This window comes from Diabrotica undecimpunctata, chromosome 6, assembly GCF_040954645.1.
Source record: "Diabrotica undecimpunctata isolate CICGRU chromosome 6, icDiaUnde3, whole genome shotgun sequence".
NCBI lineage: Eukaryota > Metazoa > Arthropoda > Insecta > Coleoptera > Chrysomelidae > Diabrotica > Diabrotica undecimpunctata.
The window spans coordinates 156,118,601-156,145,493 of NC_092808.1; the positions used below are offsets into that span (position 1 = coordinate 156,118,601).

Genomic DNA, 26,893 nt, shown 5'->3' on the forward strand with positions numbered 1-26,893 from the left:
CATTCAATTATATTGTTATGAAGATGCTTGACTACTCTTGTCGCTCTTACACGTGAACGTATTTATTTTGTAGTTTATCTTACAGCAAAGTATTCTCTGAAAGGGATAAAGAATGTTTTAGTATGAAAATTTATTACATTATAAAATTAGTTAAGCAAAATATCTACGGAAAATTGGAATAAAGTTCATTTTAGTTTAAAAAGAAAAAAGGGATAACTAGATAATCACATTTTTTTAATTACATAAAACAGAAAAACTAAATTTCTAAATACAGGGTGTATTTTATAATCACATGGTCTGCTTTATTGCATGTCGTCGGTGATACTGCAATTTGTCGTATGTCACAAATACGGCCATTTTCCGTTTATGTATCCATTGTAACCAAATTGCAGTCCTCTACGCCCCTGCAAAATATCGCAGGTAAAAGTTTAACAGTTACCATGATTTTTTATACGTGCAAATATGTCGTAAGTTTTTCTTGACTAAAATGGATACTTCAGTATGGCGTATGTCAGAATCATTCTCTCCGTATGTGGCAACGCCGCACAATTGGATATTTCGATACGGCGTATGTCACTTAAATTGCTCATTAGGTAGTCAACTGTAAACTTAAAAACAGCCGTTAGAAGTGATAAAAGTGAATTTAAGTAGGTACATACATACAAAATATATAATATATATGGTAAGTTCTTTGTTCTTTTTTGAATTTAAAATACTAAAACTTTATATATAGTCCAATTTTTAGTTGAGAAACACAGTAATAATTGAAAAAATAAATAGTATAACCTAAATTTTTTACCATAAATAAATTATTTTAATATTTAGGTTCTTATAATGAGATTTACGTTTTTTACACTAATTAGTTGAATAATACTATGCGACATACGACACATTGCATTCAAAATTTAGCCTATTTAGTGTTATTCCTCTTCAAGTTAGGTATTGACATACAACATATTGCATGTTTTATTTTTTCTTTTCAGAGAATCAATAATGTCGAACAGAGCACGGCTGTTGGTGGAATTAGCTTTAAATTCAGCTTCAAGAGCAGACGCCTCTCACCAAGTACCTGAAGACGATAATATCAACATTTTGACATATCAATTGGACGATGCATCAAGTCCTCAAAGAACAGAAAGCACGGTTCCAGAGCCAGTGGAAGATCTATTAGAAAATGCAGAATTGGAAGAGAATCCAGTTTTAACACCCCTGGAAGTGGCAGAAATTCCAAAAGAAACATCGCATTCCAAAACCGATATAGCTCCAAAATCATATTATTTGGAACACAACACAGACAATGATATACCAATAATTGACTATCAGGAAGAAATGACAATAGAAGAAGAAAATATCGATCCATTTCATGAAAGTGACAGTGGCAGCGAGTATCTGCCAACAGAAACTGATACTGACTCAGAAAATTTAGTTGGAAACCAAGAGGATCATCAGATACCGGACGCAAGAGCAAAAAAACGCAGGAGTAAAGGGCAAAGAGATCCATCACAGTGGAAACGAGCAAAAAATTCACAAGCCAGACTTAAAGGACATGCGTACATGGGATTTCAGAAAAATAGTGAAGGAACGTACCAGCAGACAGCCTATAAAGGTAGGCGCCAACTAAAGCCATCATGTGAGGGGCACAAAAATGAATCTAAGGGGCCGCAAAAAAAATTTGAATGTTCGCAAATTACGAATGAAATGCGTAATCAAATATTTCACTATTTCTGGGAAATTAATTCTTGGGAAGGTAAACAAATTTATGTAAGTAGTCTTGTACTGCACTCTCAGCCCAAACACAGAAGAAGAAACACTGTCGAAGAGGAGTCCCGAAAGAAAACAGGTTTTAAATATTATTTAATAGCTAGAGATAATAAGGAGTCTTCAAAAAAATATCATGTATGCAAAAAAATGTTTTTAGCCACTTTAGGTGTTGGCGAAAGATCTGTAAGCGAATGGGTTTCAAAGAAATGTTTACTAAATAAAGTGCAAGCTATTAGATCAGTTTTAGTAGAGCCACCGAAGGATTCTGAATGCACAAAAAATGTTAATACATTCTTAGACAGCCTGCCTAAAGTTGAATCGCACTACTGTCGAGCATCCAGTAGAAAACTTTATTTGGAACCCACTTGGAACAGTTACAGACATTTGCATCGTGAGTTTATTAACTACTGTGAACGTCAAAACATAAGATCTTGTTCTTGGAGACTTTTCTTTCAAACTTTTAAGACAAAAAATCTTGAAATTTACACTCCTCGTAAGGACCAGTGCAACACATGTGTGATGTTTAAGAAGGGAAATTTAAGTCAATCAGATTATGATGGACATGTTGCCAAGAAAGAACAGGCACGCTCAGAAAAAGAACAAGACAAACAAAAACCTATCTCGTCAGAGGCAGAAAACTTAAGTTATGTCTACACTATGGACTTACAAGCCGTTCTTCTTTGTCCATATACCCAAGCCTCTGCCATGTACTATAAACAAAAATTGAAGGTTCACAACCAAATATTTTTTAATCTTAATAACAAAGATGTGGCTTGTTATTTATGGCACGAGGGAAATGGAGGTTTAGATAGCGATGTGTTTGTTTCCATTTTAGTGAAGTTTCTTAATGAAGAGATAGAAAGACACAACTCGAAGACAATAATCCTATGGAGCGACGGTTGTACGTACCAAAACAGAAATGTTAATATGTCAAATGGTTTGCTGGAGATAGCTATGGAGAAAAATATTATTATAGAACAAAAGTACCTAGAGGTAGGACATACCCAGATGGAGGTGGATTCGGTCCACAGTGTGATTGAGAGAAAGTTAGGAAGAAAAAATGATATTGCTGTTCCCGCTGATTATACTAAAGTTATAAAAGCGGCCAGGCGAAACCCATCCCCTTACAAAGTAGTGTCTTTGCATTACAGCGATTTTTTACAATACAGCAAAGGAATGTACACACAAATTCGACCTGGAAGCCAAAAAGGTGATCCTTGTGTCACAGATATTTGTGCATTGCAATATCTTCCTTCCTCAAGGACTGATAAAATACAAAATCAATTTTACTGATGAATGGCTCGAACTGCCACGAAGACCAAGTCGTACTAGAACGTCTGTAATTCACGAACTCTTATATTTATCGTCACGCCCAATTGAGGATTCAAAATTCTTACATCTTCAACAATTAAAATCTGTTATAGAATCAGATTATCATGCATTTTATGATAATTTAAAACATACCTGTGTGTCTCTCCAAGTCTGTTCACATATAAAAAATTAATGTGTATGATATTTTCTTCTTTCCAGTTTATTAGTTTAGAATTTTTAGTTTTGTTCTCCGCCATTTAAATAAAATAAACAAAAGGTTTGAAAATAATTAATTATTTTTCTGAGGTGTACATGCATTACAAAATTGTCGTATGTGACATAAAATATTTAAATATTTAAACTTTCAATGCAATATGTCATATGTAACGGCATTTTGCTTAACATTACACTGACCAAAAAATCGTGTTCCTGTACTAATACCCAAATAAAAGGATACATCATACACAAATAATCGCATTTTCAAATTTAAAAATGATATGAATAGATATATTATTTTTTCTTTTTATCTTTGGAGCCTCATCAATATCTTAAATCAAATTCCTTGCCACTATCAGTGGCGGATCCAGAAATTTTTGTCAGGGGGGTCATCGGTCTTGGGGGTGATTTTGATATAGGATTTAGATTTTTGCACCTTTTCTCAATAATTATTTTAAGCAATATATTAAAGCAATGAGAAGTTATTAAAACTCAAATACCCTACGTGTGCAAAGAAGGGTACAACATTAATGGGTCTTAAATTTAAACAAAAAAAAATAATTTAAACCCACATACTCTATGACAGTAAAATCAAGTGTACAAGACTATTAAACCAAAGGAAAGGTATTAAAATATATATACTGAAAAATCAAGGACTGTTAATGTAAACTAGGTATTTTAAAGACGATTAAGAAAGACGACGAAGACGACGAAGAAATAAATAGAAAGAAATAGAATGTACAGAAGCTAAGAGATGCAACTGTTGCAAAACAGTACTGGGAAAATGTTACCAATAGGTTAAGAAATCAAAGTCTAGGCGAAGAAGACCAGAGAGATATAGACTCATTCTGGAACAGGATAAGGGAAGATATTTAGTCAGCAGCACAAGATGAAATAGGAACAGAAACTTGTACCAGAAAAAATCACTGGTTTGACGATGAATGCAAAGACGCAACACAGAAAAAAAATGAAGCCTATGCAAAAATGCTTACCCGCCGAACTAGAACAAGTATAGAGAATTACCAGACAAAGAGAAGAGAAGAAAAGAAAATACACAGAATGAAGAAACGAAACCACTTAAAAAAGGAACTTCAATATATAGAAAACCTCAACAGAGAGAAATAATTCAGAACATTCTATAAGAAAGTTAACATCAACAGAAAAGAATTTAAGGCAAACACAAATCAATGTAGAAGTTTAAATGGCGATCTCTTAACAACAAGAACAGACGTACTAAACCGATGGACGGAATATTTTAACCAGATACTTAATATAGAGGAAGAAGAAAACCCGGAAGACGAAAGCTGCCAGGTAAGCGGAGCAGACGAGAGGGAGGAGGATCCACCAACAATCCTGGAAGTTAAAGACGCTGTAAACAAACTAGCCAGAAACAAATCACCCGGAATAGATAATCTCCCAGCGGAATTATATAAAGAAGGTGGCCACGATATCATAATAGCGCTACAGCAGCTTATAAAAGAAATATGGATACAGGAATCCCTTCCCAATGATTGGAATATTGGAATACTTTGCACCATACACAAAAAGGGAGATATCTTTGAATGCTCTAACCATCGAGGAATTACGCTCCTAAATGCAGCGTATAAAATATTCTTCAATATACTATGCCATCGTATGGCACCATATGCAGAGCGAATAATAGGACAATACCAGGCTGGTTTCAGAGGTGGTAAATCAACAATTCATCAGATTTCAACCCTAAGACAAATTCTAGAGAAAACACTGGAATACGGTGTAGACACGCCCCACATATTTATAGACTACAAGGCAGCCTACGACTCTGTAAATAGAAGAGAATTGTTTAGAGCAATGATAGACCTAGGAGTACCAAATCAGTTGGTAAGTTTAACCAAACTAACCCTTGAAGAAGTTGAATGCAAAGTACGAATCCAGGGGAAACTCTCTGAATCTTTTAAAACAAATAACGGGCTACGTCAGGGAGACCCACTCTCCTGTATACTATTCAATCTAGCTCTGGAAAAAGTAATACGTACGTCACAAATCACAACTACAGGTTCAATATATAACAAATCTGTGCAAATTTTAGCATATGCTGATGATATCAATATTGTTGGGAGAACGGAAAACGCAGCACGAGAGGCGTACGTAGCATTAAAGGAAGCGGCTACAAAAATGGGTTTAATAATAAACACCAATAAAACAAAATACATGAAAATAGGTACGCAACCACAAACACTACGGCCACTTGTTATAGAAAATGACGTCATCGAAGCAGTTAACGAATTTGTATACCTGGGAACGCTCGTCAATACTGAAAATGACACTACCGCAGAGATAAACCGCAGAATTTGCACGGCTAATAGATGCTATTTTGGGCTTAATCTCCTTTTTAAATCTACAGTTATATCAAGAAATACAAAAGTAAAACTCTACAAAACAATAATACGCCCAGTCCTAACGTATGGTTCAGAAACCTGGACTTTAACAAAAAGCAATGAAAGCATGTTAGGATGTTTCGAAAGAAAAATACTAAGGCGCATCTATGGAGCGGTAGAAGAAAATGGTGTCTGGAGAAGACGATACAACTTCGAACTCTATAGGATATACCAGGAACCAGATATCGTAAAACACATAAAGATAGGACGTCTGAGGTGGGTAGGCCATGTAATGCGGATGGAGCAAACCGACCCAGCTAGAAAAACGCTCCTTGATAGACCTATTGGTCAAAGAAGAAGAGGAAGACTCAGAACAAGATTCCTAGATAACATCGATGAAGACATGAGAAATATGGAAATACGTGCTTGGCGGAGGAAGGCGATGGATAGGGACGACTGGAGAAAAATTCTTGGGGAGGCTAGGACCCACACAGGGTTGTAAAGCCAAAATGATGATGATATTATTTTTTTTTATCTTTGGAGCCTCATCAATATCTTAAATCAAATTCCTTGCCACTATCAGTGGCGGATCCAGAAATTTTTGTCAGGGGGGTCATGGGTCTTGGGGGTGATTTTGATATAGGATTTAGATTTTTGCACCTTTTCTCAATAATTATTTTAAGCAATATATTAAAGCAATGAGAAGTTATTAAAACTCAAATACCCTACGGGTGCAAAGAAGGGTACAACATTAATGGGTCTTAAACTTAAACAAAAAAAATAATTTAAACCCACATACTCTATGACAGTAAAATCAAGTGTACAAGACTAATAAACCAAAGGAAAGGTATTAAAATATATATACTGAAAAATCAAGGACTGTTAATTTAAACTAGGTATTTTAAAGACAATGTTAATCAGTTATACAAAACCATCAAAGAATGTATACACGCCGCTGCCCTAGAAGCACTAGGGCGATATGAAAAGATCGGACAACAAAAACCATATTGGTGGGATCAAGATATTTCGCAGGAAATAACACAGAAAAGAAAATTGTATCAAAAATATCTGAACACAAGAAATGTGGAAGACAGAATCGAATACAAAAGAATGCAAGCGATGGTCAGAAGAAAAATATGCCAAAAGAAAAATGAATCCTGGGAAAAAAAGTGCACCATGATAAATAAATACATTGGTGGAAGCCAAAGTTCAGAAAGCTGGAAACTGTTAAAAAATTTAAGAAACAACAGAAAAAGAGATATTATCCAGTCCATATCACCGCAAACTTGGGAAGAATACTTTAAAGATTTACTAACAGAGACAAGAGAGCCCTTCAAACAGATAGAGAACTATGGTTTACAAGGCGTCAGGCTGATAGGATCACCAATCAGAATAAATGAGAGAGAAGTCGAAACCGTATGCAGACATCTAAAGAATGGCAAATCACCTGGCCCCGGAAATGTAGCTCCGGAACTCATTAAACATGGACAGAAAATACTAATTCAACGACTACGACAACTTTTCCAGGAATGCATAAATAAACATGAAATACCTGAGGAATGAAAAGAATCGCATATGAGTACTATCCATAAAAAGGGAGATAAATCGAAACCTGAAAACTATAGAGGAATTGCAGTTACTAGTAGTATTAGCAGAATATATGGGAAAATAATAAAAAATCGAATAGAAGAAGAATACCAAGATATGGAAGCCGAAGAACAGGCTGGTTTTCGTGCAGGTCGATCTACAATAGACCATGTCTTCTCTATTACTCAGATAATTGAAAAGAAAGTTGCTCGTGGCCAAGAAGTCCATCTGACGTTCGTAGACCTTAGGAAAGCATATGATAGTATCCCGCTTGATAAATTATGGGAGGCACTGGGGAAAACAAATATAAATATAGAATTGATTGAAGCAGTAAAAACGTTGTACTACCAACAAACAACAAGAATTAAAACAGGAAATCTGATAACACCGGGATTCAAAGTGACTAAAGGACTAAGACAAGGATGCTGTATATCCCCAACATTATTCAAAATATACCTCGAAGCAGCACTCAACAAATGGAAGAAAAATTGTACGAATATGGGCATACCACTAATAGACTTAACTATTTACACTCTGTGCTTTGCGGATGACCAGGTCATCATCGCACAGGACTCTGAAGACCTTAGTTACATGATGCGAAAACTATTAGAAGAGTTTACAGAGTGGGGTTTGGAAGTGAATATGGAAAAAACTGAGTACATGAGTATCGGAGGAGATCAACATAACCTTCTCGTAGAGGAAAATCAAGAGATCAAACTATGTGATAACTACAAATACCTAGGAGTAAAAATCACTCAAGACGGAAAATTAGATGCAGCCATTAAGGAACGAATTACATAGGGAAGGAAAGGCATAGCCTTACTAAACAGCGTACTGTGGGATAAAAACATCTCTAAAGACAACAAAAGAAGAATATACAACACCATAATAAAAAGTATCACAACATATGGATGCGAAGTGTGGCCCCTAAAAGACAGATCAGAGAAAATGCTTAGAGCAACAGAAATGGACTTCTGGCGCCGCTCGGCGGGAATCTCCAGACGCGACAGAATAACAAACGAGAGAGTCCGAGAAATCATGGGGGTTACAAATAATATTGTTGATGACATCAAAACGACACAACTCAGATGGTACGGACACGTAAGGAGAATGCCGGAGAATAGAATACCAAGACAAATTCTTGAATGGCAACCAAGAGGTAGGCGAAGACCAGGAAGGCCTAGAAGAAGTTGGAGAGAAGGAGTTGACAAAGAAATCAGAGAAAGAGAACTGGAGGACGATCTATGGAACGATAGAATGAGATGGAGATTGGAAATCGGAAGACGTCGAAGAACGTTGTAAACCGACATTATATATTTTAAAGACAATTAATTTAAACCCACCTATCCTATGGCTACAAAATCAAGAATAAACCAAGGATAAGTAAGTATAAACCAACGTTAAGTAATTTAAATCAATGTAAGTGTAAACATTAATGAAGGTATTTAACATTCCTAATAAACTCTATCTTATCGTTGGATATCCGATATCAATTTGTAAAAACATTCATTTATTTCTTATTGCTATACGGAGTGGAAACATGAACGCTCGGAATTACAAGTATGAGGCGTATAGAAGGCTTTGACATGTGTGTTTTTCAAAGAATGCTGAAGATTTTGTGGACGGAAAATGTGACCAATAAAGAGGTGATGAGAAGAATGAGGACTGAGAGAAAACTCCTAAATATTGTAAACAACAGTAAAACGAGTTATCTAGGACATATTTACAGAGAAGAAAAATATAACTTTCTACGACTCATAATGGAAGGGAAAGTAGAAGGAAAAAGCGGTCCAGGAAGAAAAAAATTCTCGTGGCTGAAGAATGTAAGAGACTGGACAGGCATGGACACACATTCGATACTAAGAACAGATTAAGATAGAGAGCAATTTTCTGTAGTTATAGCCACCCTTTCGTAATGAAGAAAGAAGAAACCTTAAGAACAAATTAATTTATTCAACAAAAAAACATAATATAATTAAGGAATAGTAATGTCTATAATTATTAGGCTATAAGTGAGTGAAATATTTTTTTACTAGGTATTGAAATTTTTCTCACGAATTGTCAGCAACAGCCGGCAACGAGTGGTAAATAAAAGTTCAGTGATTAAAAATACTATAAGAATAAGATGAGTAAATATTATATAATTTTATAAAAATGTTCTCTTTTCGCCTATCCGATTTACTAAATTGCTGAGAAATTTCAGGATGTACATTGATGAGTGCTAAACCAGTTAACCTTTCCACAGAAGTTCTATTTCTAAGCCAAGTCTTTAGATGCTTACGCGTAGAACGCTCTGCTATTATTGCACTGACTGGCAGTGTAATTAATATTTGCAGAAATATTCTGATATTTGCAGAAATATTCTGATATTTGCAGATATATTCTGATATTTCTAATACTTCTAAAATACAATCAAGAAGTTTTCCATTATTTTGCACGACTCTTTTCCACTTTTGAATCCACAGTGAAAACTCTTGTTCTACTGTGGAATATGCAGTAAGTAGCTGGTCCAATAATATCCTGGAAGGTGTCAACAATTTTTTTAATGCAACTTTATCTCCTGGTGTGTTATCAGTTTTAGGTAAAACAACTCGAAGAATAAATAGATTCATAACTTTCGGTGAAAGTCGTGAAAGTTCTTTTTAATCAGTTAAGATATTGTCTTAAAGGGATAAATAAATAGATCTTCGGAAATATTCTTCGCAGGAGTTAGCAGATTGGTTTTGACGACAGGTTTGGCAAGAAACTATACGAGGCATCTTCAATTCAATGTCTAGTTGTTCAGCTATTTGTTTACTTCATAGTAAAGTTTGCTAAAAACAGATTCAACATTTGATCTTTTATTTTGAAAAATGCATTTAGTGTCCTCTATGGCCTCAGTAGCATACTTAAAATCTAATTTTGGTGACTGAAGAAGATGACTAAGTGATACAGTTGTACCTAAAACATCACTAACACAAACTACTGTTTCACAGTTTCACAAATACCTTGGACAGCAGCCCCCAGTTCCTTTATTTTTACTCACTAACGTATCAGACAGAGCTAATGCAACAACAATATTCACTTTAAAATTTGTTATAGATACATTATAAAATGTAGCACACAGTTTCAACAATTATAATACATATTCAAATTACAAACAACCAATTCGTAGACAAAACTGAAGATAAGAAATACCTAATACAAAATAAAATGTGCTGATTTCGTGCGAAAAGTCATGTCATGTACATTGAATGAGCCATAATGTGTGGGCGGTAATTCTATCTCATCGATAATCGAACAATTCTCTGGCACTCAAATAACGAATTGACAAAATTTGAAAATCGCATAACTCTGAATTCGTGGAAGTCTTAGTCGAGATATTACTCTATTTAGAATTGTTGATGTTTTTAAAGAGCAATTTAAAAAGGCTTTCGTATAATTCTACACTTACCCCTAGAATAAATGAGTTTAAATCATTTCAACTTTTGACTTCCTGCTTTTAGGGTTGATGGGTTTTAAATTATTTTTTTTAGGAATATTTGATTGATATTTAATTTTGTTTTGGTGGCGGGGGTGGTCATGACCCCCGTGACTCCCCCTTGGATCCGCCACTGGCCACTATGTTGAAATATGGGATCGACTAAATCTGGGGTAGATATTTTACCCCATTAGCCATTCTTCTGCTATCTCAGGATCTCATCTTTGGGGTGCGGAGAGTCAGAATATACGTACCTGTAGTCTTTCCTTACATAATTATTGTTGAAACACTATTTAAAATTTATAATTATTGATTTGTTCAGTATTTAGACAACTAATGCAAAAATACGAAGCAACTAACACAGAAAAGAAGAAAAATGAGAAGTGAGATGGAAACTAAAGTCGACGAACTACAAAAATTAAATAAAGAAATATCCAAAGCTGTTAGACAAGACACTCGAAAATACAGCCAAGAACAAATCGAACATAACATTGAGAACAATAGAAGTATGAAAGTATTAAGAAACTGACTAAGGGTACGGGCAGATAATAAAGATTAAAAATAGAAATGGTCATCTTACAACCAACTGAGAGGAAATCCCTAAAATAGTTGAACACTTCTACAAGTTGCTGTACACAAACCAACACAAAGAAAATAGCTGAGAAGATCAAGTACCAGAAATATTTACAAGGAGAAAGGACATTGATGAAAAAAATTTTTGGTATCTCAAAAATAAGTACACTCGACGTTACGTCAAACTGACTTGAGCACTTATTTAAGGTAAATATACTGTTAGACTACGAACTGTAACAAGAGTTTAACCATTTAAGCCATTGCTTTGTACTTTATAACTTTTGTACATAGATACTTCATACAATCAATGCGTACTACCTGTTCTCACTTATGGTTCCCAAACGTGGACATGTACAAAAGCAAACATAGACAAAATCGTAAAAATCCAAAGAGCAATGTAAAGACAAATGTGGCACATAAGACTAATGCATAAAAAGAGAAACGAGTGGATAAGAGAGAAAACAAAAGTGAGGGATGTTAGACAAGAAGTTGCAAAATTGAAATGGAGATTTGCCGGACACAATATAAGACAAAAAGAAGACCGATGGAACAAAATTGTTATAAGTTGGGGAACCTGGAAATATAAACGAAGCAGAGGAAGGCCCCAAATGAGATGGGCAGATGATATCAAGAAACACGTGGGCTCTAGGTGGATGACTATAGCGACAGACAACGAAGAATGAAAAAGGATTGGGGAGGCTTATGTCCAAAGATGAATGGGAGAAGGCTAATTAGATATATAGACATAGATACTTACAGAAAATTAATTTAAACCACGAAATTATTGTAACAGAATTTAGCAAATAATCTAAGGAAGTTAGGATTAATGTAAGATTACAAATAAAGGTTTGTGTTAAGGTTAGTTTGTGATCGAACACCTATTTGATTAAACTTCTAGTGAATTTATGATCTTCTTCTTGTTCTCCTCCTAAATTGTTTAAATTATCGCATCATATTTTCTTTATGTGTTTCTTACTAATGTGTTCGTTCTGTTCCTGTTTCCGTTTTGTCATCCATCCATTTATGCCTTCTATATTGCATGCTCTTCTTATGTCTTCGTCTCTCTCTCTCTCTCTATCCAACAGACTTTTCCCTGATATTCTTCGGAGTATTTTCATCTCTGTTGTTTCTAGTAGTCGTCTTGTTTTAGATGTGTCAGGTTTTGTCTCCGTCGTGTATTTTAATATATGTCTAATTGCTGCTGTAAAGATTCTTGTTTTTGTGTCTTGTCTTAGGTGTTTGTTCTTCCAGATTGTGTTATTACGAGATACCGCCGCTTTACTTGCTTTTAAGCTTTGTTGTCTTATTTCCTCTTCAACATCTCCGTAACTAGTTATATCTATTCCCAGATATCTAAGCCTTTCTTCCTGCTTTATTATTTTATCATCAATTTAGATTTTACATCGTAGTGGGTATTCGTAGTGGATATTTAGATGTTGTCATAAATTTGGTTTTTTCTGCTGATATTATCATATATTTCTTCGCTGTTATTCTTGGTACTCATGTTCAATATTCTTTATTATACTTTAAAACTAATATTCATTATTTTTTATTTCAAGGAACAACCTGGGCGATTGTCTCAACGACGAACCAGAAGTATCTATCTATTCGATGAGAAATGCCCTTCCTGGAACCATTTATGACTCGGACGCTCAATGCGATATTATGTTTCCGGGATCCACGACTTGCATACTGGAAGAGGAGGAATTTTGTGCAACGTTATACTGCAAAACCGAACCTGGGTCCTGTTCGTCTAGAGGTGAGCCACCAGCAGATGGCACGAAGTGTGGTAACAATAAAGTAAATATCGTATTTTATTGATTAATCTGCGGTGGTTTTCTGACATTTTTTTTTGTTGTACGTCTCCATTTTATCCCCTTGATTCTCTACCTGTCAATATTCTTTCATGTACAACAATTTGGGCTCAACAAGTGTGGGCTCAAGATTAATAATCAGAAAACAAAAATCATGATTGTGGACCACGCGAATATCCTCCAAACAACAGGCGTCCTAAATCAATTCGAGAAAGTAGACGAGTTCACGTATCTAGGATCTTCCTTAAGCAATGCAGCCTCCTCCCATACGGAAATTCGCAGAAGAATAGGGATGGCCAAGAACGCGATGAGTCGACTGTCAAAAATATGGAAGGACCGCTCTTTATCCAAAAAACTCAAAATGAGACTGGTACGGACACTCATTTTTTCAATCTTCAGTTACGGTGCCGAAACATGGACAATAAAATCAGAGGATAGGAAAAGGATTGATGCATTCGAAATGTGGTGTTGGAGACGAATGCTACGCGTCTCGTGGACGGAGCACAGATCCAATCAGTCGATTCTCGAAGAGCTAAACATTCAGACCAGACTCTCCTCTCAGTGTCTTGCAAATGTTTTAAAGTTTTTTCGCCACATTGCGAGAAGAGACAATGACAACTTAGAAAGACTAATTGTGTGCGGAAACGTAGAAGGACGTAGAGGCAGAGGACGCTCACCTATCCGATGGTCAGATCAAGTACAGAAAGCCACTGGAGAGACGTTTTCCGAGTCCATGAGAGCAGCCCAAAATCGCAAGAGATGGAGAGAATCGACAGCATTGTAGGAAATCACGATCCTCAGCAATGAGGAAACGACAAGAGAGAGACAACAATTTATTCTATTTTAGTGACATTTGTTCTGTTTATTAAAAAAGATAAGCGCTTTTAAGATTTCTTTAATCATTTTCTACCCATTGTATCTGTAACATTTTTTTGTAAATCCAGATCTCTAGAGCCTCTAGCCGATTTGAAGTGGCCTTTTCAGAGTCAAGTCCATTTTTACTATATAATCTTTTGTCTTAGTTTTAAATTATGGTTATTATTTCAGAAGAGTTATTACATTTTAGTGAAGGTTAAAGTAGTCAACTCAGTTTTGTATCTTATTTCCTTACTGGGGTCTATTTGTCCTGTGGCATAACTTTTTGCATCAGTATGTTGGTCTTATCCACATTTATCTTCAAACACATTTTTCCTCTTACTTCGTTGACATAGTTCAGCAGATATTTGATGTCTTGCAAATTATGACATAACATTTTATTGACACAGGCTTAGTCTATTAGGGATTCTTGAAAAATGTCAGAATATAAATCAAAGAGTCATTTTGTGTCAAATTTTGAGTCAAATATTATATTTGCCTGCTGTTTTCAATGTTAATTTTTGATTACTCGTTTATGTCAATCAATTATACAAAAGAAGATTTAGAGCAAGACAAGCCTGAATACGAGAAGAACCTCATGGCTGCGTAACTTAAGAAATGTTACGCTTATGTTTTAGTAAATGAAAGCTACGTACTCTTTTCTTCTGTTTTGATTAAATACTTATACAAAATATGAAAACTAAAATAGATCTGGTTAATTTTCTTTTTTGATTCAAGTGGTGTTTTCACAAAAAGTGTATCGAGATAGGAGAACGACCAGATGCAGTAAACGGCGGTTGGGGACCTTGGGGTTCCTGGTCATCCTGCTCAAGAACTTGTGGAGGTGGCGTTTCCATAGCACAAAGAGACTGTGACAACCCAATTCCCCAGTACGGTGGAAGATACTGCTTGGGCGAAAGAAAGAAATATAAGATATGTAATAAAGAGGTACGCTTTGCTTAATTTGAGATTTAAGGTAGATTTTTATCAATGCTAGTAAAATAATCATTCTAAATGATTAAAACGGTATCATTTTTACTTTAATTAAATAATTCTTTCCTTTTGTTTCGATATATTGTTTGGTAATGCAAGGAAAATAAATATATCTATTATGTCGTATATAACTGCATTTATAACACCTGCCGCTTTAAAGGTTCGTTGCTCATATTTATTAACGTAGGAGATATATTCTACTAAAGAATTTTGAGAGGATTTCGTGGTGTCAAAAATTTGTAAGCAGTTTTAAGAATTATTTGAAAAATTCTAATCATGGTAACCTATGAGACCCCACTAGAACATTCACTAGTATTTTATTCCTGTATCTTAATTTATTATTAACATTAAATTAAAATTTAAATTCTCCGTTACGCAGACTGGGGTGTAGAGTTGTGTTATCGCGGTAGCACCTTTTATCGGAACAACCACATCGATCGTTATAGACAGGAGATGGTTCTTAATAACTGGTCCTCATAAGACAACTAACTCTCACTTATGGCTCCACTTGCCACATCCCGGGTAACTGCATTGGTCTGCAGGCTAAACTAAGTGAGGGTAGACAGATATGGCGAAAATTCCACCCAGAATTGCCGGTATAAGCAATCTCACACTTACTGACCAACGGCTTCGGACGGATGAGTTGGTAATTAGAAGAGCACTCTTATGTCCTAGCTCTAAGAAATTGGTACCAAAGGCAAATTATACAAGTAAATGGTCAACGGCCTAAGGATGCAGAAGGCAAGAAGAAACCACTGCATTAAAGATACAATTGCATATCTCTAGTAGAGTCATCATAGACGTTAAAAAAGAAGTAGGAGGTCAATACAAAGAGCAAATAGATTAGCAGGCTGCCTTAATAATACTGTGGTGTAACTGGAAGAGTAAGTGTAAGATGATATGAAAAATCTGTAAGGCCAGTACAAGACCAATAATGACATTATTACAGAATTATACAGTTAACACACTGGAAGATCGAACAAGGAGTGACGAGAATAGAATAAAATGTAATGTACAATGGGTAAACCGTACTCATATTATTGCAGTATTAATAAGTTTAGCCTCCGAGATTGAATAATATTGCTAAGATATTTGGTCAAAAGGCGTTGTTAATACAATGCTACAGCATCAGTCTATTAAATATTGTAATATTTTGTTTATTATTTACACTCCATAGACATTAATAGTCATTTTTTAATCAAATTTTAGCCTTGTCCAGTTAACCAACCCTCATTTAGAGAGGTCCAATGTACAGAAAGAAATAAAATTCCTTTTAAAGGTGAACTACATACTTGGAAACCATATCTTAAAAAAGGTAAATACTCGACATTTAATAAAAAGCATATTTCAGTGATTGTGTATTTTTAACAGGATAAACTATTCTTCTCAAACAATTTGTTTAAATAATTGTTAGTTGATCTTTTCATCGAAATCGTTATTTCTGCTTATGTGTTTTCTGTTGTAGTCCGCTCGTCAGAGATTTGATCTTTAGAAACGAGACAAACAAGCCAAATTTTACTGGGAATGTGAATTTTGGGACCCCAAAAAAGATGCAAAAAAGTCTGCCACTTCTACTTACCAGCTTCTCTCTAAAAACCCACAGGAGGAAACGGAAAAAATCGATTTATTAAGAATCTGGATGTCGTAGAAAAAAATGTTTTAAATAAAAACTGTAGTTAAGATAATTTTAAACAAAAATGTTCGTTACTACTTTTTGTGTAGAATTAATCGTTCTCTTAGAAACAACGCTTGAAGAGACCGTCGATTTTGAATGTCAGTCACGTGCGCGAAATCAATGTTCAATAAAATTTGTATCATCTTATATTTAGGGTTTCAAAAGTGACATTCTCAGCAAAATTCTTGTAAATCCTTATCCGATTCTTAATTATATTGACAACCTTTTTAACTCGCGCTGGTCATTTTGATCTGCACGCCTTTCCCTTACATACATCAGTTTCTTGTTCATGTTAAATTGCCTGTTAAAACTGGTTGTGTTTTTTAATCCTTTGCAAATTCTCTATATTATTTCAACTCCTTTATATTGTTCAAAAACATTTTAGCGGAATGTTCGACCATTTTTTCGAATTATTTTTGTTAATTTTTTTTATTATTCTATTATTTTTATTTGATTTTAATTTTTCTTTCATTAATTTGTTTGAAATTTTTATCCCAAGAGGAGCCTTGTGTGCTGTATTGCTTAAATGAATTGCGAAAGTTTGCAAAACTGGAGCCAAGAGTAAGGGACGGAACGCCGTGTAAGGCCGGCACAAAGAATATGTGTATAAGTGGCATTTGTAAGGTAAGTTTCATTCATTTTTAACTAGATAACAGTCTGCAGATAATAGTCTTTATTTTAACAGGTTGACATATATCTTCTTTTTTAGTAAGGTCTCTTTTTTAATTATTTTTTGTATTTGTCCGTTTCACTGAAATCTAGAACGTCTTTTTTTTCCCTACCGTTTGGTTTCCATTTCCAGATTCTCAGCTGTATTCTTTTTTCGTTCATCCCTCGCATATTTCCAAATCAGAGTATTTTCATTTTTATAATTTCTCATTTAGTGTCTAGTTCTCTAATTTGTTCATTTTGGTCTTTGTCCATTAGTGTTAATCTGCAGCTCCTGCTACAAAAACATCATTTTTATTGCATTTATTGTTTTCTATTATTTTATTTATTTCCCACGTCTTTGATAGTCCGGTAAAATAAGGATGCAACCCCGGAATGAAAGATAATAAGCTGAAAATTTGCATACGTCTTTATTTTGATGGTATAAAACTTACCTCAAAAGTCTCATATAATCACGTGTCCGCGACTTAAGATATTTAAGGTAAAAGGTCACGAAAATGAGTTTTCTGCAAATATCTCGTTTCCCTTACACTTTATGACATTTAAGGTGGTAAGAAAAATTGTAGAATGGAAAATTCTCTTTAATTTTTGTCTGAAGTACTTTTATGTACCTTTAACCCTTCTTAAGATAGAGAGCAAAGAGTGGGGGACCGCTTACCTGTGTATACGGTAACGCGAAGTCAGCCAGTAGGATTCAATAAATAATAAGTTATATAGTTAATTATTCACTTAAAATACTATTATTATCATTAAATTTTTATTATTTATTATTTAATAAACTATATTTATAGATATTAATTATAAAATATATATTTTTTATATAATATTTATTTTATTTTTAACAAACATACAATATTAAATGAAATATTTCAAATGAACTTTAATGATATTTTTAACAGCTGTATATACGATAAATTAACATCAAGTGCAGAATTCAACAATAATCATTTTTATATTTAATTAAATACTGAAAAAATCATATTTATTATTTTTTTAAATTATATATTTATTGATTAATCCAATAATCGATTTAGTAAAGCTACAAATATAATATATATTCTTTTATTATGTATGGTTAATATTTTTGTATTAATTTTCTTCTTCATCGTCTTCTTCTTCTTCTTCTTCTTCCTCTGATGTTTTAAAATCAAGTACTTCTTCTCGTTTCTTACGAGGTGGACTTGCTGCAGTTGAAGTTTCATCCTCTTCTGCACGTCGCTTCGATGCAGCAATTGAATGTTTACTTATATATACTTTTTTCGATACTCAACATGCACCATCACAGAAGTCAAAGTATTTAAATAATTTATATGACCGTCATTTCTTTCAATACTTGCAGTTTTTAATGTTTGTAAGCCACTCACAACACTCACAGAGACACCTTCTGATATTAACTTGTTACAAATAAAACACAAATCAGCCATTGCAATTAAAAATATTCACTCAAAATTATACGTCTGTCGATTCTAAGATGTCGTTTTCAACTGAACGATAAAATAAATTTTTTTCGGTAAAGAAATACTAACGCAGAGAAATAGCTCTACCCTACCATTCCCATTATCAAGTGAAATATCCCTCCGCCGCTATTGTGCTTATATACATAGAAGGCCCAAACTCATTCGCCACGGTGTGTAGAAAGTCATATTAAAAAAAACCGGTTAGGTCATATATAACAAAGGAGCATCTGCTACAGCTTCGCAGAAACAGCAACCGCCGTACAAGAGATTTGTATTTCGAGATATAATATTCGTAGTAATATGGACGAAAAGTATTTTATTTAATATTGTATGTTTATTAAAAATAAAACAATAATTATATAAAAAATATATATTTTATAATTAATATCTATAAATATAGTTTATTAAATAATAAATAATAAAAATTTAATGATAATAATAGTATTTTAAGTGAATAATTAACTATATAACTTATTATTTATTGAATCCTACTAGCTGACTTCGCGTTACCGTATACACAGGTAAGCGGTCCCCCACTCTTTGCGCTGTATCTTAAGAAGGGTTGAAGGTACATAAAAGTACTTCAGACAAAAATTGAAGAGAATTTTCCATTCTACAATTTTTCTTACCACCTTAAATGTCATAAAGTGTAAGGGAAACGAGATATTTGCAGAAAACTCATTTTCGTGACCTTTGACCTTTAATATCTTAAGTCGCGAACACGTGATTATATGAGACTTTTGAGGTAAGTTTTATACCATCAAAGTAAAGACGTATGCAAATTTTCAGCTTATTATCTTTCATTCCGAGGTTTGCCCCCTTTTTGCCTTATTTTACTGGATTATGAGTCATACACGAGCAGCTTTTCACTATTATTTTAAAGATTTAGTGTTCAGTTTTACTTGTAATATCGTAGTTCTTTTATATAACTGAGTATATATTTTATTAAGTAATGAAAACTATTGATTAAACAGAATAATAATAAATTAAAAAAACGCATAGAATATGTAATATTACCAAAAAATTAATGGGAAAGTTTACCACTGTGAGAGTTACATCCCTTTTATTTTTAATGACATCGACAATTCTTCGGGGCATAGTTTTTACCAAGTTCGTTGACGGACCTTGCAGGATATTTTCTCAAAACTCTTTTCATTTCGCGCGACAATGTTTCTATCGGGGACAAGTCGGGACTCTTAGAAACCCATTCCAGAAGTGATATGCCATGGTTTTCAATCCATTTTAAACTCTTTTTTGAGGTATGACAACCTGCGCCGTCCTGTTGGAAGACAAAATCTTCCGCTGATGTTAAATGGTGTTTCATAACCGATAAAAGAGATTCTTTTAAAATATTATAATATTTGCCTGTATTTACAATCCCATCGATAAAATGTTACTTTCCCACACCTTTAAACGACATGCTGTCCCAGATCATGACAGATACAGGAAATTTGACTTTTCTCCTTAAAAAGTCTCAATGTAAAGCTTCAGTTTTTCTGCGAATGACGCGACTACTACTGTCTCCAACACACACTTCAAATCTGGACTCATCACTTCATTGTATTGAATCCCCTTGTGACCGAGTCCAATCTTTATGCACTTTTGACCATCTAAGTCTATTTTTCTTTTGTTGTAATGTTAAAAGTGGCTTTTCCTTAGCCTAAAATAAAAAGAAATTTATTAAAAACAATTCGTACTCATTTTTTCAACTATAACACTTACTTTGTAAGTACCAAATCCTAATTTGTAGGCCTCTCGGTGACATGTTGATCTAGAAATGTGTCTTCCAAGAACGTCACTCCACAAAACGCTTAACTTCATATAATTTCTTCGTAGATTTTTCACTATAATGCGTCTTAATGTCCTTCGATCTACTCCGGTTATTTTACTTTTTCGTACATTTCTAAGTTTTGTGACGACCGAAACTGTAGTTTTGTATCTTCTGACTATATTTTTTTTATTTAAAGGCAGCCGCATCAACCGTATTGGTCAATAGCGGATTAATTTAATGTAAACAATAATGATTACAAATAACAAATAAATAACATACTTATATGTGGTTCAATATGTTACAGTCTCTTAATTACAATATTTTCACTGGTACACTCACTAAAAATATCTCTTATAACTGATGGAATTTTATTAGTTAGTCTTTTAGCACTATATTTGGGACACTCTGTTAATACGTGTTTCACTGTTAACGGCACATCACAACTCGTACATTTTGGTTGAGGATTTCTATTGGATTTGCTTCTTCTTCTTCCCGAAATCGTAAAAAAGTATTGCTGTAATTTTCATTTGTAGATTCTTGTCTGTATGTTTCAGCTAATTCTTCTACAATTTTTTTGTTTTCATTAATTAGGTTTCCATTTCATTCTAGATATTTTATTCCATTTTGTGTATTGACGCCAGATATCTTCTTAACTTTTTTCCATGCTGATGACATGTTTATATTCCTGTTAATACTTTGAACGTATTTTTTCCAAGACTCTTTTTTAGATCTGGTAGTAATTAATTTTGCATATGCCCTTTTTTTCTTTAGCTCTATTAAGTTCGCATTGGTTTTATGTCTTTTGAAAGTATTTAAAGCTTTTTTACTTTGTTTTATTGTCAATTTACACTCTTCGTTCCACCAGGGAACAACTTTGTTTTTTGGTATATACTTTGTTTTTCCTATTGCACTTGTGGCGGCTTCAGTGATTAAGTTATTAAACAATTTTAAAGTTAAGTTTATGTCTTCTTCAATTATAGGGATATTCGATATTTCTTCAGTAATTTTTGTTTTAAAAATGTTCCAGTTGGCTTGCTTAATTTTCCACTTTTGCAAAGGATTGGTTTTTGTTGTGGGGTTGGAAATTTTTGTTACTATTATTGGATAATGATCGCTTCCATATAAATCGTCTACGGATTGCCATGTGTGATTTAGTAACGTCGATGGGTCAGAAATAGACAAGTCAATAGCTGAAAAATTTCCAGTAGCTGCGTCGAAACAACGAGTTTTAGCTCCGTCGTTTATTATTGTTAAATTCATGCTATTGATTACTAATAACTTTCCATTTTTAAGTGTTTTTTCGGAACCCCTTTGACTATATTTCTTACACTTTTTCTTCAGGTTCCTTCTTCTACCGGAGGTTGGAAATCATCATCGCTATCTTAATTTTATTGGCCGCGCTTCTGAATAATTCTAATGAGCTGCAACCGAACCACTCTCTCAAATTTCTTAGCCAGGATATTTTGCGTCGTCCTGGGTTTCTCTTCCCTTGTATCTTCCCTTGCATAATTTATCTAAGTAATACGTACTTCTCGTCCCTCATTATATGACCCAGATATTGAATCTTTCTAATTTTAACAGTTTTTATGACTTCACATTCTTTCTTCATTCTTTGTAACACCTCTATATTAGTTACTTTTTCAGTCCACGATATTCTGTGGATTCTCCTGTAGCACCACATCTCAAAGGAGTTTAATTTTTTGATTTCAGACTGTTTTATTGTCCACGCTTCCATGATATATAGTAAAATAGAAAAAACGTAACAACGTAGAATTCTTGTGCGGATCTCTAGATTAAGGTTACGGTTGCAAAGTAAGTTTTTCAATTTTATGAACGCGTTTCTTGCCATTTCTATTCTAGATCTGATTTCTTTTGTTTGATCTCTATCTCCGGTTAGCCACGTTCCTAAATATTTATATGTTGTTACTCTTTCGATCGTTGTATTATTGATGATCAGGTTATCTACATTTTGTGGTTTTTTTGAGAATATCATTGATTTCGTTTTCTTGAGATTCATTTGCAGTCCGTACCTTTCACATGCATTGTATACATGTTGTATTATGTACTGTAGATCTTCCATGTTACTTGCAAATATGACCGTATCGTCATAGCTTCTTGAGATATCACTTCACTGTAGACGTTGAATAAGAGTGGTGAAAGTATGCACCCTTGTCGAACTCTTCTAAGTATACTTACTTCCTCTGTCAGTTCTCCTTCGACCCTTATTCTTGCTTTCTGATTTTGATACAGATTCGATATAATTTGTAGATCTCTACTATCTATGTTTTTGGTCTTAAGAATACTTAAAAGCTTTTCATGTTAAACTCTGTCAAAAGCTTTTTTAAAGTCTATGAAGCAAGCATATATGTCCTGATTCATATCCAGACATCGTTGTGTCAGAACATTGACTCCGAATAATGCTTCTCTAGTTCCTAGACCCTTTCTAAAACCCATCTGTGAATCACTTATTTCTTGTTCTAATTTCATGTGGATTCTGTTATGTATAATTTTAAGGAAGGTTTTCAATGTGTGGTTCATTAATGCAATTGTCCGATAGTCATCGGACAAATATAATTTGTTTATGGTACTTAAACTGGAAATTCCATTGGTGGGCCAACTGATATTGGAAGGGGCTCGTAGTTTAGTGCCAATATTACGAAAGGAAAATGTTCCATAGGAATATAAAAATTTACTGTTGTTTGAATACGAATATATAAACTAAACATTTAATTTAATCACAACTATAAGAACCTGTCGTGTCGTTTCTTGAATAAGATATTACCCACCGCTTATTAATGCAAAAAATGTGTAAATACAATTCTATGCGTGTTTGTCGGAATATCATCCAAGCGTACATTATTTTCCCATTATAGCATCGCCGCATTGTTCGGTGTATTATTTATGGCACTGTTATATCGACTGTAATTATTTTTTCATTTCAGAAGGTTGGGTGTGATTATCAACTGGATTCAGATGCGGTCGAAGATGTGTGCGGTATTTGTAATGGCGACGGAACGCAGTGCAAAATTATAGACGAGATCTACAAAGACACCGGCGCTCGTGGTAAGTATTTGCCATCAAATATGCAAGAATTTATTTAATCGATTCTTCTCATGGGCGTTCTTAACAGAAATAGGGTATAGACTACTTGATGCAGGTGGTATTACATTTTTTATTAACGTAACGTTGCGTTGGGACCACTTTGAAATTATAACTATACTTCTTAGTTCATTATTTAGTTAATTTTTATTCTTATTCGGAAGATGCAGACGTACATACTAAAATGACAATTTTGGTCACAATATTGTTTGGTCATTTACCGCTAAATTTTCGTAAAATTGTCATTGCTGTCGTTATTTCTGGTTACTGGCAGTTTTTCTCAGTGATAGAAATGTCTCGTTTAAAACTAAACAATGAAAGTTACGTTAATTTACTTTTCATATATTAGAAAATGTGCTTTGTTGGCTGAAAGGTATCCAGATCGATCACGACCTATCCGTTACCTAACCTAATTCGTAACATCTTGAAGGGAATACTAAAAAAATTAACATATTTTGGTTGTTTTTAACGAGAAACTTAAAAATAAAGCAAACTTTTTTGTTTAATTTCACACACATACATTACACAACAGATACACACACAACAACATAACGAGTGTTCAAAATTTTGTTCTTGAACTCCCAAACATTTAGAGAGCCTTTTTATCATGCCTTCGGTTGTTTTACTCTCTTATATTCTTTCTAAAAGCTGTAGTCGAATTATTTTTCAAATTTATCTAAATGTTTATTGTATTATTTAAACATTACTTATTTTAAAATGACAATAAGGGACCAAGTACAGTTTGATTGATTTTGATTGATTAATTTGAAGAACGGATTGATTTTTATGCCGTACTCCGTAAAATATTTTTATTGTACCATTTTTGCTGTAGTATTCCAGATTAACTTTACAGGCGACTCTTTATAGTTTTCGCCATTGCCTTTTTGGTAGTATATCTTGTAACGAAATATATTTTGCCTACCTCACGGTAAGATCATGGGGGTAGAAAATTGTGGACTGAAACTATGCGGGCAAAGATAGGGCAAGCAAAACAATCGTTACTTGTGCGAACGGGCACTCAGGGGTTAGTTGGAGAGCTGGGTCGTGGATAAGTTGAATCAAAGGGGTCAGATTGGGGTAACTGCAAAAATGAAAACAAAGGGATACTTACATAAATCTCCTGGAACAAAACGAACAACATATGACAGACAAAAAAGGGACTTCTAACAATTTTCTGATAAGGGCGCCGCTTCGAAGGATCCTAGTTTGCCGAAGGAAAGTAAGCTCTTCTTTCCTAAAAAATAAACACACAAAAAGAGGTTAGGAGATCTTTCTAAATTAAATAATCAGAGAAACAAACATTTATTTTTGTCTCAAACAAACAGTCATCAAAAATACAGATGGCACAAAAAATATACTATATAAATAGTTGCAAAATACAGAGTAAAAAAAATCTAACGTGTCTATCTGTTTACAAAGGAGATTGCTACAACATCTTTCAAAATGGTTCCAGGTTATTTATTAATGTGGCCAAAATAGATTATTGAAATTAAGGATATCCTTGTATATGAAAATACTGTAAAATTTAACCTTTTCTATAAAACATCTTTTCTATTTAATCAAATTAAAATTTTTAAAAACAAACAAACAAATTAAAGCTAACTGTCGTATGTCAACACAACATTTTAAGACAGAATGAAATTATGACAGTTATAACCACGCCCTAACATATATAATTTTAATTATTACAGATTATTAAATTTAAATAAAAGCAATTATTATTATAAAAAAAAGGTCTATTTCACTATTAACACAAAATGTTACCTTGGATTCACATACAATTTTGCACTTAAACTTCTAAAAATCTTGCTAACATCTCTGTGATAGAAACTGGGTGGAATACTTCCGAACAGGAACAAAAGAAAAAGAAAACTGTCTCCATAGACTGCAATGATGATCAGAGACGACAAAATGAGGTTGGAAGCAAATCAACCGCACATAGTGGGCACATCCTATATACTGGTTTAAATATTTTCCATATTCTGGTATCTGCACAAATCCTTTAGATGTCTTGAAACTTAAACCATTACACAAAATTACTGGCTTGGTGATTAAAAATATCACACGTCCTTTCAAATTCAATGCTTTTCCCAACCTCAACTTTGCCTCGCGGATGTTCCAAAACTAGACGCAAATCACCTCCCCCACGCTTCTTTCACCCCGTACACGCCAAGGAACTCACACAAATTCGTTACGACTTACAATCGTAAAAATTAACCTTGAATCTCTTGCTTGACTCCTATCTCTGTTACATTTTACAAATTCAACGCCAAATAAATTCCCCTTACGTTTCCGGAACCAGTTGTGCCTACAAACTTAAAACAAACATGAAACTTGAAATATAGCTTTATTACGTTTTAGAAAAATTGAATACCTGACTTGCAATATTTTTTCTAAGGACCTCTTTTTCAACCGGAATATTAAGGGACTCGAATTAAAACAAATCGTTTTCAACGTCAAAAACAACTCTTTTAAATTGGTCGAAATAACACATAACACGTATTATATTAATTACTTTAAATGTCCTCGTTTCCTAGCTTTAACCGGAATAATTTTATACCTGACAATGTAACAGGGACAAAAACAACTATATTTTAAAACAGAATTTATACTAAAATTTCTCACCTGTAGGAACTTCGAAAATTAGGTTCAAATACAGCTGCTGGACATCTGAGTGTTCAATGGGACATTTTATGAAACCAATATTTTGATTTCTTCAGCTAACTGTCATCCAAATCTTGATTTTTCGTCTGGATTCATTACATCTGTCCAAAATTGATTACGCCCTAGTGACGTTTGTCAAACTGACAACAATAGAATTACCAGACACCTTCGTGATGAATCTGTCACAATTTTGTCGCTGAGAAATCACTGGCAGGAAGGAGTATTGTCAGTAGTAAACGTGGCGTTGCTATGACGTTTTATCAGATAAAAATAGTCTAGTAAAATAGTCAGGATAATACACCTGACTACGATTTTATTGATCAAAATTCTTAAATTAAGTTTTTAATTACTCAATAATTTATCGTTTTTTCATTTTGGGCAATTACTGTTTATTCAAAACTTAAATAAAAATATTATCAGAAATAGATTTTTGTCTAACTTTAAGGTTATTATTTGTTCATTTACTCACAAATATTGGTAATTTGTGACACCTCCAACAAGTATTTTAATGGATCAATGTATTCAATCAAGTTACTTTTATTCTTATATTTTTGAATTAAGTTAATTACAGTCATGTAAATATTGAAATAGCTAATTTAATGTTTGGCCTATCCTTTTATTTTAAATATCC

At 33.7% G+C, this 26,893-nt stretch overlaps 1 protein-coding gene and 1 long non-coding RNA gene across 2 annotated transcripts in view; one reads left to right on the forward strand and one right to left on the reverse strand.

Annotated features, from left to right (window-relative positions):
• LOC140444188 (uncharacterized) lies at positions 1–26,347 on the reverse strand. The gene is made up of 3 exons (XR_011951314.1): positions 26,224–26,347; positions 24,710–24,832; positions 1–96 (listed from the first exon to the last, which is right to left on the reverse strand). It is a non-coding gene; the product is annotated as an uncharacterized lncRNA (long non-coding RNA).
• LOC140444186 (A disintegrin and metalloproteinase with thrombospondin motifs 12-like) overlaps positions 1–26,893 on the forward strand; it is a 141,553-nt gene that overhangs the window by 71,423 nt on the left and 43,237 nt on the right. The window contains exons 8-12 of the mRNA XM_072535912.1: positions 12,825–13,065; positions 14,673–14,882; positions 16,137–16,242; positions 17,102–17,226; positions 23,442–23,562. Coding sequence (XP_072392013.1) covers positions 12,825–13,065; positions 14,673–14,882; positions 16,137–16,242; positions 17,102–17,226; positions 23,442–23,562 — 803 coding nt within the window. The remainder of the gene's footprint in view (positions 1–12,824; positions 13,066–14,672; positions 14,883–16,136; positions 16,243–17,101; positions 17,227–23,441; positions 23,563–26,893) is intronic.